Here is a 13,602-nt window from a genome sequence, read left to right on the forward strand (position 1 = left end):
CAAAATTTTCTAGCCCTGGCCCTAGTACCAGCCCTACCTCCATCCTCACAGGCAATATGGTTTGTTGGACCTCCACTACTTCCGCTGGTTGTAGCTCTCCCTGGCATCTGGGGGAAATGGACTCTCCAAAAAAGATTAATACAGCCCCACATTGAATAATGTGTATTATTATTAATATACTTTCTGATAAAGTTCTCTGGAGCCAGGGTGGGGATGGATGATGGGTGTTTTCCTTATATTCTTAGCCACCAAAGCAGATTCTGGGTTTGCAGAGTACCTTCTGAGGAGTCCAAAAGAGAAGGGATGCTGCAGAAGGGGCCAAAAGACATATCTAGGCAGGAACAAAGAGTTCCATTGGTAGATGATAATCTCTATTACACTGGGATAGTGTTGGTCCTTCTATCTAGAGTGACTTTAACTGATTTTTTGCAACTTACCTAATAGTCTGTAGGTTGACTTGTTGGGCTGCTTTACTGTATTGCTATTTGGTAGCATTGTTTTTTAATGGTTAACAAATCTGCCATTCCTCTTTGCGAAGACACAATTTATTTACATTTTATTATTGTGCTAAAGTATAAATAAAATCAAATAAGATAAAACAAGATGCCCCAGGAAAGGGGGAAAAGAGCACTATAAATGTAATTAAGCCCAATAGGTAAGCCTTTACATTTGATTATGAATTATTAAAATTGACTGGTGTGTGTTGGCTGAGACCACTCCAAGCACTGCTCCAGATAGAAACACAGCTTAGTGTGGCTTCTGTATTTGCACATTAGACTTCCAAAAGAATATTTTTTCAGTCTCTCAACTGCAAGTACAAAAGACGTATTTAGAGGCATGTGAGATTTGCAGACTAGGTTCTAAGTCCTTTAAGGGTTGTCACTTGCCCTACCTAGCAACCTGCTAATTATGGTCTGCTTGTTTTGGTGCCTATAGGCAGAGAAAAGTGTCACTCATGGGTCTTTAGTTGAACCAGCTCTTGGAGGAGTCCATTGTGGTCTGCCTTAGATCTGTTAGTTCTAGTTAGCTCAATTGACTTGTGGCTGACACCTTTTGTGGAGTAGTCCCTTTTATTTTTCTCATTCCTTTGATAAGTAACCCACAGATCTGGGAATGTGGTATATATGATATTGTATGATTAAAACATAAGTATTGTTGCTACCACTCTTTATATAATTGCTACAAATCTTGTATAAAGTGTGTCAAGTAAGGCGTCAATAGAAAAGATACAGTTTGAGGAATATGATTATCCTATGCATGTATTATTTTGGTATCTGAAGTTATGAATGTTAACTATGTTTCCATATTTCAAATGTCTGCTCTTAAGCTAACACCCACAAGATATTTAGCCAGCACATTGCGAATGAAGTGTTCAGGTTGATGGGTCATCAACGAAGGTAACTAACGAAGGGAGAAGTCTATCCACACCTAATGGAGTTTCATGTGAAAGTTCTAGCTAGACTATGACTAATGGCCTCTATGTGGAGCATGCTTTGCTGAACCTGCAAGGGCATGTGACTAAACAATGTGACTCCAAACTCTATCTTGTTACATATAATTTCCCACAAACTAGAACAGGGAATCTCACAACAAAATTTTTTGTGACTTCAGAGTGTGGCCAGTCTTGCTGATGGCAACGCTGGCAATTTTTCCTAAAATACTTAATTAACTTTAGGTAAGTACAAATACATAGATACATATCTCTAAATCATTGTAATTTATGCAGAGTTTTTTGCAGACTCAATAATAAAAATAAAGTTCAGTTGTTTCTATTTTTTACTGAACCTAAACATAACAGACACAGACATAAGGGCTACGTCTAGACTGGCATGATTTTCCGGAAATGCTTTTAACGGAAAAGTTTTCTGTTAAAAGCATTTTCAGAACAGAGCATCTAGATTAGCACGGACGCTTTTCCGCAAAAGCACTTTTTGCTGAAAAGCATCCGTGCCAATCTAGACGCGCTTTTCCGCAAAAAAGCCCTGATTGCCTTTTTTGCGGAAAACAAATCTGGGCTGTCTACACTGGCCCTTTTGCGCAACAGCTTTGCGCAAAAGGACTTTTGCCAGAACGGGAGCAGCATAGTATTTCCGCAAGAACACTGACAATCTTACATGAGATCGTCAGTGCTTTTGCGGAAATTCAAGCGGCCAGTGTAGACAGCTGGCAAGTTTTTCCGGAAAAGTGGCTGATTTTCCTGAAAAACTGGTCAGCCTAGACACAGCCAAGATGTTTTGCACATTCTTGTCTTTTTTTTTCTTTTGCCTTTTAGTTGCTTTTTTTAGACCTGCTAGCTACTATGCTGCTGTGAAAATTGATATTAAACATACAAACAACACTTTTTACAGCAGACTTACTCAACGTGGCAAACCTGGTGGGAACAGAGTAAGCCCAGAACTAGGAGCTGTGTATAGAGGCAGTGGACAGGGCTGGCCATACCATAAGGCGAACTGAGGTGGCCGCCTCAGATGCCAGACTGGGGGGGAGGAGCACCACTAGGACCCAGAGTGTAGAAAATTGTGTCTGCTGCTGGTGCGTATGTATTCTCTCTGCTCTAGATGCACAGAGCTGGTGGAGTGCTGTGCTGGAGGAAGGAAGGCACAAGAGACATAACAGGCAGACAGGATAAAAGGGAGCATGGGGGCATCATTTGAGCTCCCCGCCTCAGGTGCCAAAATGTTGTGGGCCAGCCCTGACAGTGGAGGCCAGGAGTGATTGAGGGTGTGTGAAATTAGGATCAGAGCTAGAAGCCCCATGGCTAGAACCCATCACCCCAGGATTGAAATCTGACTCCACCACCTCTGGGTAGGTGGGGAACTCACTGACTGTCTGGTCCTCCTGTGTTCATGTCTTCAGAGGGGGAACAGGGCTAAAGCACTGCTGGCTGCCTTAGGGGAGAGGTTGCTGCTTGGCTTCCTCCCACTCATCCCCAATCACTGCCCATGAGGCAGGTTGTGGCTGGAAGAAAAGCCCCGGAGGCTGCATGGTGAACAAGAACAATGCATTTCTCTCCACATGGAAGAAACTGAAACTGTAAAAGGCACTGAAAACAATTCTTCAGTGAGTCTATTTCCTGCTGAACCCTTTGGGCTATACTAATGGGACCATTCTCACCACCAGACTGAGGTCCTTCCAATTAACTGGGAGCAACTAGAAACTTAATCAAGTTAGCAGTTTATTCCATTGCTGCTTCAAATCAGATTCAATAACTTTGCAATTTTTGTCAGACTTGATTCCCTTCATGTTAGCTTTTTTTTCTTTTTATAAATAACTGTTTAGAGATTAGATACTGGTAGCAGCATAATTATGGGGCAAGATCTGAATTCTATATTGATCTGGTTATGTGGCTGATCCTCTGGGATCAGAAGAGCCCTTTGTTTGATTAAATTGATTTTAAACAATCACTCATCATTAAGTTTGATATTTGGGTGTTGAATCAAGGACTGGAATACCGAAGAGGTTGCATTTCTTTGTGTTAGCCAGTGTGGTGAAACAGAAGTACGCTTTTGTATGCTAGTCTGAGTAGATATTATGGAAGAATAACCTTCGGTTCATGACGTATCTGCCTTTATTTCTTAGCAGCTTGTTCTGAATTTGGTATTGTCAGTTGTGACCCATGATAAAATACATTTTTAATGCTATCTACTACTCCTCTATTATTTTGGTATTTAGTTTAACAGTGAGCTGATGCTTTGATAATCATTCAATAAATAGGTGAACTAAACATTATGGCTGTGTCTAGACTGGTCAGTTTTTCCAGAAAATCAGCCGCTTTTCCGGAAAAACTTGCCGGCTGTCTACACTGGCCGCTTGAATTTCTGCAAGAACACTGAGTTGCTACTGTGAGAAATCAGTGCTTCTCACGGAAATACTATTCCTCTCCCGTTCAGGCAAAAGTCCCTTTTGCGCAAAGCTTTTGCACAAAAGGGCCAGTGTAGACAGCTCAGATTTGTTTTCCGCAAAAAAGCTCCGATCGCGAAAATGGCGATCGGGCCTTTTTTGCGGAAAAGCACATCTAGATTGGCACGGACGCTTTTCCACAAAAAGTACTTTTGCGGAAAAGCGTCCGTGCCAATCTAGACGCTCTGTTCCGAAAATGCTTTTAATGGAAAACTTTTCCATTAAAAGCATTTCCGGAAAATCGTGCCAATCTAGACTCAGCCTATGAGCAGAGGTTATTCCTGGAAACACTTATTAGGGCTAATGACTATTATGACTGCTAACTCTGAATGGGAGCTCTTCCAGTTTTGTAATTTAGAGCATAAAATGTAAAATAGTTACAGCTTTGTTTTAGATAATTATTTGTAAAAAATAAAATTTTGCCCTTTAGCACTTCAGAATAATAATAAATCCTAATGTTTATTCTAGTACAATATTCTTTATAAGAAGCAAATAATGGCTTGTATACACGTGTCTGGCCTGTATTTGTCTGTTATAGCCTATTATAATTAAAACAGCTTAAAACAGCTGTGTCTGTAGACCAGAAGCCACTCAAGTCAATCTGCCGACCCAGAAATCCAGAGAGCCACCTCCAGTCCAGACAGTTTGTATTGGGGGATGACAACAACAGTGTTCACCAGTAGTATGTAGGAGGAATTGGAGGTGCTTGCAAGGGACTGGAGGGATTGTTTGGGAGGTGGGAGGTGTTTGGGGGAAGTGCACTGTAGAATCTTTACACCACTGTCAGAGCCTGCTTTCTGAATTCATTGTGTAATTATTAATATACAATTATGTTCTAAGAAACATGATATACACAACATGGAAAAACAACATAGCAAAAAAATGAAAGAATGTTGGATAAATAAAATAGAGTAGAAGCAAATATATTGTTGAAAAAATAAATCACATAAGAAGATCAACATTTAAGCCTCTATTAACCTAAATGTCTCTTTACTGAATGCATCATATGAAAGTGACTTCGCATGTTTGCTTATAAGAGCTTCGGGCTTGTCATTAGATGCCCGATGGATTCATTGAAGACAAGCCTTCCCAGTCTTTATCTTGTGCAGACAGTTTCAATCTTCCTAATAGTTATTTTGTATGAAATCACTGATATATCCTTTCTAAATCACCATTTATCTTATTCTTAAATCAATTATCAATTTTCCTTGATTTTATGTCATTTTCATTTCTTTTAATTTATTATTTTCTATTGAATGCACAAAAGTCATATTAATAAAGGATTAGAATTATGAGCAGAAGCATCCAGATACCACACTATTTGAAAGCATAGGAGAACCTGTCAGCACTGTTGGGGTACGTCTAGACTACAGGGTTTTGTCGACAGAAGTTTTGTCGACAGATACTGTCGACAAAGCTTCTGTCAACAAAGAGCGTCTAGACTACATCCAGTTCTGTCGACAAAGCAAGCCGCTTTGTTGACATGACAGTGTGGACGCAAAGGACAGTGTAGATGCAATAATGCCTTCTATCGACAGAACTCTGTCAACAAAAGGCGTTATTCCTCGTAGAATGAGGTTTACATACGTCGACATAACTCAAAGGCAGTGTGGACGCAGGTATTGTTTTGTCGACAAAAGTCTACTTTTGTCGACAAAACCCTGTAGTCTAGACACACCCTTGGTGACCAAAAATCCCAGACAAGGTTTACAGTTTCTTAAACCACAGACTTTTGCTTCAGTCCAAACAGGGTACTAAATACTATGCTGCATGCTAATATGCCGAGATCTGATGTACATTTAAAAATTAGATTGACCTAACTACATCATTCAGGGCTCTGAAAAAATTTGTAGATCAACCCTGACCACTTATGTAGATCAACCCAATCTTCCAATATATATTTGGCTAGGTCAACAGGAGAATTCATCTATCAATTTAGCTACTGCCTCTTGAAGAATTGGATTAACTAAATTGACAGAAAAACAGTTCCTGTAGTGCATTTGTAGGAAGCACTGACATTGGGGTGCTACCACAACACAGATTTAGCAACATGGCTGTGCTGCTGAAACAGCTTGTAGTATAGACATGACCTAAAGAAAGGGATATCTGAATCCATGCAACATGCTGTCACTAGTAAATTATAACTACATCATTTCACAACCAGTTTTTTCAGATGTAAGCAAAATATCCCTTCTTCCCTGAGGCTATTGTTTCCAAATAAAATAATTTTAAAATTAGCAAATGGGGGAGGGAGGGGTGAAAATAATATAATGTTCTTAAGTCCCTCTCTTCAACCTGAGCTACCTCAGAAGCAACCATGTTTCATTTCTATAATATTTCACATTTGGGCTGGAAATAAGTACAGTATATAAAAATTAGCTGAAAGATATATATTATCTGAAAATTGTAAGCACCTGAAAATAGAAACTTGGAATGAAAGGGCCTCATTAAACCATAAGCACAGCTGCTGTGCTATAAAAAGACATGTTTGCTCATGTCAGGTATAGTCTACTGCTCAACTAAAATGTGCATCACCTAGTTTTTGGTCCCTTGTAGTGGAACAAAGTGGAAGTGAAAAGTGGGAGGAGCTTTTCTGCATCTGTAATCTTAAATATTCTTTTGTAGAAGTCACAGTCCAGTGGGAATCACAGATGGTATCTTTGAACTTGCCAGAAATAACCTGACACAGCAGTGTCCAAAGTAATGTAATAATAATGTAATGCATTACCTTAACCTCTAAAATCCACTGTTTATTTGTATACACACCAGTGAAACTGTAAAACAGCATCTCAGTATAAGTACTTTGGATTAAACATGGGGTTAGTCTCAACTGGTGTATGTTTGTCAGCATTGCTCCATCAACTTCAGCATGGCCCATTCCTTCTACTTCTAACGAAGCACTAGCTTTTTAAAAACTGAAACATTGTTTCAAGTGGATGCCATTAATAAAGTGTGAAGTATTTGCATTTGCTGTGCAAAAGGGAATCCGTCATTCAGATACAGAATCATAAAATATTAGAACTGGAAAGGTCCTTGAGAGATTATCAAGTCCAGTCCCCTGCCCTCACGGCAGGACCAATGCTGTGCACATTGTCTGTATGTTACTATGTATAGTAACATACAGATATATATACACATGTGCTGCCACCCATGGGTTTGTGCTCCACTCTCTTACCTCCTTCAACTCCTCAGGAGCCCAAAGCATGCCCATCGCAGCTCACCACCCCAGCACTGCTCATCTGGAAGCAGGGAACAAGGCCCCAGCCCTGGTGTGCCAAAGATTCAGCACCCACAGCTGATCAGCAGTGCAGTCACTGTGCCCATAGCCCCAGGACTCCAGCAAAGTGTCCAACCCCACTTCCTGTGCGAAGTAGACTGGCCTGGGGGAGGGGCTACAGTTGGCTGTTTGAGGATGCTCAGCCTCCCTCTGCCTACAATACCTGCCACCCATGCTATTCTATCAAGCCAGACAATATATGAGCCAGACAGAGTCGAGTTGTGTGTCTGTCCATGTGCTGAGACACAGAGACCTCGGCATGAGCTAGCAACTAGTCTGCCAACATCACAGCATCTACTCAAGGAGAGATTTTCAGCTTATATAAATAAGGTAAAACATTGTATAAGCAGACATAGAGGAGCACTATAGGACTTTCTGTAATCTATGATCTCATTGTATAGGAGCCTTCAAAACAGGCCAGAACTAAAGCCCATACTTGTTCAGAATAGAAAGGTGTATGCACCCATACATACGCACATGCCTACACATTTTATCTTACGTTTCATGTTCAGATAAATCCACAATATCATACCAGAACAGATGAAATTTTGAAACTGTCTGAAAATTGAGCATTTTACTTGGGTCTCATGAAAAGCCTTAAAACAACTCAGGCTTTCTTGAAAGTTCTATGACTCATTTGGTGCACCCGAGGGCTGTTTTCTAACAACACTATGTTTGGTAGTGTGGGTCTATAGCGCTGAATATCCTTGGCCACATTGTATGGCTTTATTCTAGGCATTTAAAAGCTCCACATCCAAAGTAATCATGGATGACTACAAGGCTGCCACCTGTTCATTGCTAGGCAATGTTTCCTCCTGATCTTAAGTCCAGTCTTCAGGAGTCAGTGTGCAGGGCCTTTATCTTTGAGGCAGGCTATATGACCAACAAGTTACAGCTGGCAATGACCAGTGAGGACTTCGCTCTTCTGGCAGCCAGTTCTCAATAACATAGCCCTGTTACTGATAAAAATCAAACGATCAGAAATGCCCACCAGTCGCTGTTCGCAATGCATGTGAAATGCCTCCAGTCTCCTGCTGTCTTGTTTAAGTAACTGGACTAGAGAGTGAGAGTAGCTGTGAGCTTGGCTCAAAAGCACATTTAACTCAAGCAAAACAGTGTCAACAGACAAGAGAACAGCAAACCCAGGATTACTAAAGAACGGGCAAGCTCCAGCACCAGGGCAGATTCAGACCCACACCTGCTACAGCCCAAGCCCATAGCCAAACCTCTGGATAACGGAGGAAGTTGGAAGCAGCTTCTGGCCTAACCAACATTTAAATAAACAGTTTCTGCAGACAAGAGGGAAGCAAACCTCATATTACCCAGGGCACATGCAGCACAACTTCATTTGGAGTCCCTTCAAATCCCGTCTTAAGGCAGGCAGATGGAAGGTAGGCAGCCTAATCTCTGGACTACAACATACAGAGTTGATGATACCCAAATAATGTAATAATATTAATGATTGATATACTGATAAATAATATTTAACAAAGTGTATCAACTTCAACAGGCAAGCTTAAGGGTGTCCTCAGCCTCCATCACCATAGTTAGCTGTATAACTCAGGCATGTACATGGGCTGCAGCACATCCCTCTTCCCACATTCAGGGAGCACAAAGGGGATTTTACCCAGCAGCTCCCCTAACACACCAGAGAAGCGCTCTCCCCCCTCCCCCCGCCCCCGCTGGCCTAGAGAAGGGAGCCTCATGAACCACCTCACCTCAGTACTAGCAAATCAAAGTGCAACAGCTTTAATGGGTATCTTTGTGGAAGCCCTCATCACTTTGTAGCTCGTGACCCAATGATTAAGGCATTCACCCATGTTCCTCCTTCTCATGAGGAAAGGAGGAAATTAAGCTGGTATGAATTGCCTGACTGGGTCAGACCAATGATCTTCCAACAGTGGCTAAAGCCAGATGTTTCAAAAGCAATGGAGAGAAGAGGACAATTTTCAAGTGATCGGTCAGAAACTCCCAGCAGCTGGCAGTCTGAGGTTTAGGGATGCCTTGGAACATGGGACTGTGTCCCTGACCATCTTGGCCAATAGCTCTTGGTGGATCCATTCTCCATGCAGTTGCTCGCATTTATTGAACCCACTTACTGGTCGGCCTTCACAATGTCAACTAATAAGGAGAGCCACATGCTTGCAGGAAGATGTGCCGCCTTTGGTTTGGTTTAAACCTGCTACCTAATCATGTTCTCTGTTCACTCTGACTCTTGTGTTAAGTGAAGGGGTGTCTAATATGACCTTGTTCACCTCTCCACATGGTTTATAGAGCTCTAGCGTATCCCACCTTTGTAATGGCTTCCCCTGCTGAAATAACAATGAGAAGTCCTATGGCACCTTATAGACTAACAGTTTTATTGGAGCATAAGCTTTCGTGGGCAAAGACCCACTTTGTCAGATGCATGTAGTAGAAATTTCAGAGGCAGGTATAAATATACAGGCATAAGAAAAGAGTTGCAATCAAGAGTAAGGTTAGAGATAACAAGGTCAATTCAGTCAGGGAGGATGAGGCCCCCTTCTAGCAGCTGATGTGGAGGTGTGAACACCAAGGGAAGAGAAACTGCTTTTGTAGTTGACTAGCCATTCACAGTCTTTGTTTAATCCTAAACTGATAGTGTCAAATTTGCAGATGAACTGTAGCTCTGCAGTTTCTCTTTGAAGTCTGTTTTTTAAGTTTTTTTTGCTGCAGGATGGCTACTTTTAAATCTGCCACTGTGTGTCCAGGAAGATTGAAGTGTTCTCCTACAGGTTTTTATATAATTACCATTCCTGATATCCGATTTGTGTCTGTTTATTCTTTTACGTAGGAACTATCCAATTTGGCTGATGTACATGGCAGAAGGGCATTGTTGGCACCGAGGTTTGTTGCAGGGATTGGTTCCTGAGTTAGAGTTTCTGTGGTGTGGTGTGGTGTATAGTTGCTGGTGAGAATTTGCTTCAGGTTGACGGGTTGTCTGTGGGCTACGGGACAAAAAGTTAGAGAACACAGTAACAGGGGCATGGGCAAGAGCTGTGTTGTGAGGGGATGGGCAGGTGGGGCTGGTGGCAGTGCAGTATGACCGGGGAAATGGCACCTCCACTCACGAGCAGTAGCCCGGGCCAGGCCCCATTGGTTAGAAGCCCCGTCCGCACTCACCTGGCACTGGCCTCACTGAGCAGGTAGAACAGCAGCATGCAGGGGCGACCGAGGTAGTGGGGGGTCTTGGCAGCTGCACTGTCCACCATGATCTCAGAAGGTAATTTCTATAAAATCTTTATACATTTTTAGTATGTTATAACAAAATCATTTTACCAATCCCTGTTTCCACTCAAATTTTTCATTATGTGCACTCATTGCATGACTATTTCGAACTCCTTTATATTTAAAAAAAATGCAGTCCATGTTTACAAAAAAAGTACACACACCCCAGAATTCCTGCGTACAGACTTGCATAGAGAACATTTTCCAAACTGGACATGCAGAAGGTCCCTAATTAAAAATACTAAATTTGGGAATAAAAAAAATGTAAGTCACAGGGTTTTTTTATACTCTAAAGTTTGTCAGAGATTTATGTGCAAACACTTTGTAGTAAGTGCAAATCAGTTGTCTTGTTGAATACAACATTAAATATTGGAATACATGATGCAGTCCTTCTCTGTTTTACATTTTCTTCATCAGTATTTCTAAGCTGATTTTATATTTTAAACATACTCTTAAGCCTTCATAAAGTAATCATTCCAGGTTACTAAATATTTAAACTCACTGCAACAAAGGCATTATTTTAAATTAATCAGTCAGAACAGTTTAGTGGGTTCATCACAAAGTTCATTGGATTTAGAAATCTGGAAAATAAATTTATTTTGTGTGATTTTCAGATCAAGGCATGTTAATGAAATATCTCTATATGTTTAAGTTAAAATATGTTTCCAAAGATTTTAGATATAACAAAGGATTTTATATCCTAGTAAGGTACTGATGTTGGTGGGGGAGGAATCTCTTAAAACTAGTTAGTCAGCTAGTCAGAAGTAAAAAGGAAACTCATTTGTCCAGCTATCTGACAAAATTAGTTGAGTGATGCCTTTCTGAATCCCCTCCCTATCCCAACAGGGGGTGAAAGTGAAGTATGGATAGATAGAAAGGACAGAGGGTATGTCTACACTACCCTGCTAGTTCGAACTAGCGGGGTAATGTAGGCATACCGCACTTGCAAATGAAGCCCGGGATTTGAATTTCCCGGGCTTCATTTGCATAAGCCGGGCGCCGCCATTTTTAAATCCCGGCTAGTTCGAACCCCGTGCCGCGCGGCTACACGGGGCACGGAGTAGCTAGTTCGGATTAGGCTTCCTAATCCGAACTAGCTGTACTCCTCATTCCACAAGGAGTACAGCTAGTTCGTATTAGAAGCCTAATCCGAACTAGCTACTCTGTGCCGCGTGTAGCCGCTCAGCACGGGGTTCGAACTAGCTGGGATTTAAAAATGGCGGCGCCCGGTTTATGCAAATGAAGCCCGGGAAATTCAAATCCCGGGCTTCATTTGCAAGTGCGGTATGCCTACATTACCCCGCTAGTTCGAACTAGCAGGGTAGTGTAGACATACCCAGAGTGCATTTTAAAAGCAAGGTTTTGTACTATAATTATTAAAATGTGTAATTTAGTGAAGGATGGTCTTTTGAAGAATTTATCAAAAAAACTACATGTCTGGAGATCTAAGCATTTAAGGCTAAAGCTGAATACTCAGATTGTGCATCTCAATGATTTTTTAGAGATGTGATATTATAATTTTCAGCAAAAAAATAATGAAATATTTAAAGCAAATTTTAGACTACTGTCCTGTAATGCACAACTGGTTTTTTTTGAGAAATTCAGGTTTGGAACATGCCTGTTAAAAAAATTTTCCTTCCCACTTAATGGCTCTTTCACAGGCTCAGTGTTTTGCTCATAGGTCTGGCAAGCAGAAGGCTTTTCATTTTTAAGTTGGGGGCGGGGTAATTACCAGTCTGTAGGAGCAACAACCTGCTTTGAGAGCCTTCAGGAACAGTTAGAATAGGGATAGGAAGAGGGGACAGGTTGAGCACTAAGACCCAAGGAAGGCATTGCCTCCCCTTGCCTTTTATACCTATCCCCCATGCTGCCACCCATATTTGGTAATCTAGTACTCTAAAGCTCACAGTGCTCAGCTTTCTTGCAGATGACGAGCTCATGATACATGTGCAAGACTCAGAAGTTTCAGTGAAGTCCTTTAAAAAAAAAAAAGCTAAATGATAAAAAATAGCATCCTTTGTGCAGGTTCCAGGATCAGACAAAATTGTTCCAAGAGCACTGCTACTCCCAGGGCATGCTATGCATGCACTGTGTAAGTGGACAGCATGCTGTTGCTTCTGTCATCACCCTATGTGCAGAGTGCCCTTTGAGTTAAATGGGAGGTTTGTGTAAAAAACTACAGGAAGTGGCCTTAAGCCTTTCTGGTTTTAAAAAAAAATGGTGATCTCATGTCTGTGTGTGCCTAGAACCCTGTCCTGCTCTTGTTGAAGTCAATGGCAAAGCTCCCTTTGATTCAAATGGGAGAGGATCTTTACCAAATTCCTCAGTGTCTTTTTTTAGTTTTTTTCTATTGGATAATTATTTTTCCATCTTTCCTTTCAGATATAACACATTAGTCTTCGCTGATCCAAAGGAAAAACCATGGCCACCAACGCAGCAAACAGTGCTAACCATCTGCCCTATTTTTTTGGCAATATTACACGTGAGGAAGCAGAAGATTACCTGATGCAAGGAGGACTGAGTGATGGACTTTATCTGTTGCGCCAGAGTCGAAACTACCTTGGAGGCTTTGCTTTGTCCTTGGCACATGGAAAGAAGGTTCATCATTACACAATTGAAAGAGAGCTAAGTGGCTCTTATGCCATTGCAGGAGGGAAGTCACATATGAGTCCTGCTGAACTTATTGACTATCACTCAGATGAAGCTGATGGTCTTGTCTGTCTTTTGCGGAGATCTTTCAACCGGCCACCGGGCGTTGAGCCAAAAACAGGACCATTTGAGGATTTAAAGGAGAACCTCATAAGGGAATATGTCAAGCAAACTTGGAACCTGCAGGTAAATGCAATCACATTTTTGCAATAGAGATGCTTCACTCCAAATTTTTTAAAAGTCACTATTATATGGGTTCCAACCCATTGCTAGTGCTGTGTTGCAGTTAGAGCAGTGTTAACACTGCTCTATTTGCTTGTATTTTATAAGCCTTTATTTTTCAACACACTGTATTCAGTTGCTCATAAACATATTCTTATAGTTTCTTTTTAAGAGTTAGAAGACCAAATCTCTCATTGCACCTCCTTACAGCAATCAGGATTGCTAACCAAAAAAGGAAAATCAGCAATATGTAGTTAGCTGTTAAACACACACACATTTTTTTAAAGAAAGGCTGTTATATACAAAGG

General features: G+C 41.2%; 1 protein-coding gene across 3 annotated transcripts in view; it reads left to right on the forward strand.

Moving 5' to 3' along the window:
- The window catches only part of SYK (spleen associated tyrosine kinase), an 87,886-nt gene that overhangs the window by 34,175 nt on the left and 40,109 nt on the right, over nucleotides 1-13,602 (forward strand). For all 3 annotated transcript variants that reach the window (XM_075931891.1, XM_075931890.1, XM_075931892.1), the window contains one exon: nucleotides 12,806-13,258. In XM_075931891.1, the coding sequence (XP_075788006.1) occupies nucleotides 12,845-13,258 (414 nt within the window). In that variant the 5' untranslated portion in view covers nucleotides 12,806-12,844. The remainder of the gene's footprint in view (nucleotides 1-12,805; nucleotides 13,259-13,602) is intronic.

The sequence above is a fragment of the Pelodiscus sinensis genome, chromosome 6, assembly GCF_049634645.1.
Source record: "Pelodiscus sinensis isolate JC-2024 chromosome 6, ASM4963464v1, whole genome shotgun sequence".
In the NCBI taxonomy this organism is placed as follows: Eukaryota; Metazoa; Chordata; order Testudines; family Trionychidae; genus Pelodiscus; species Pelodiscus sinensis.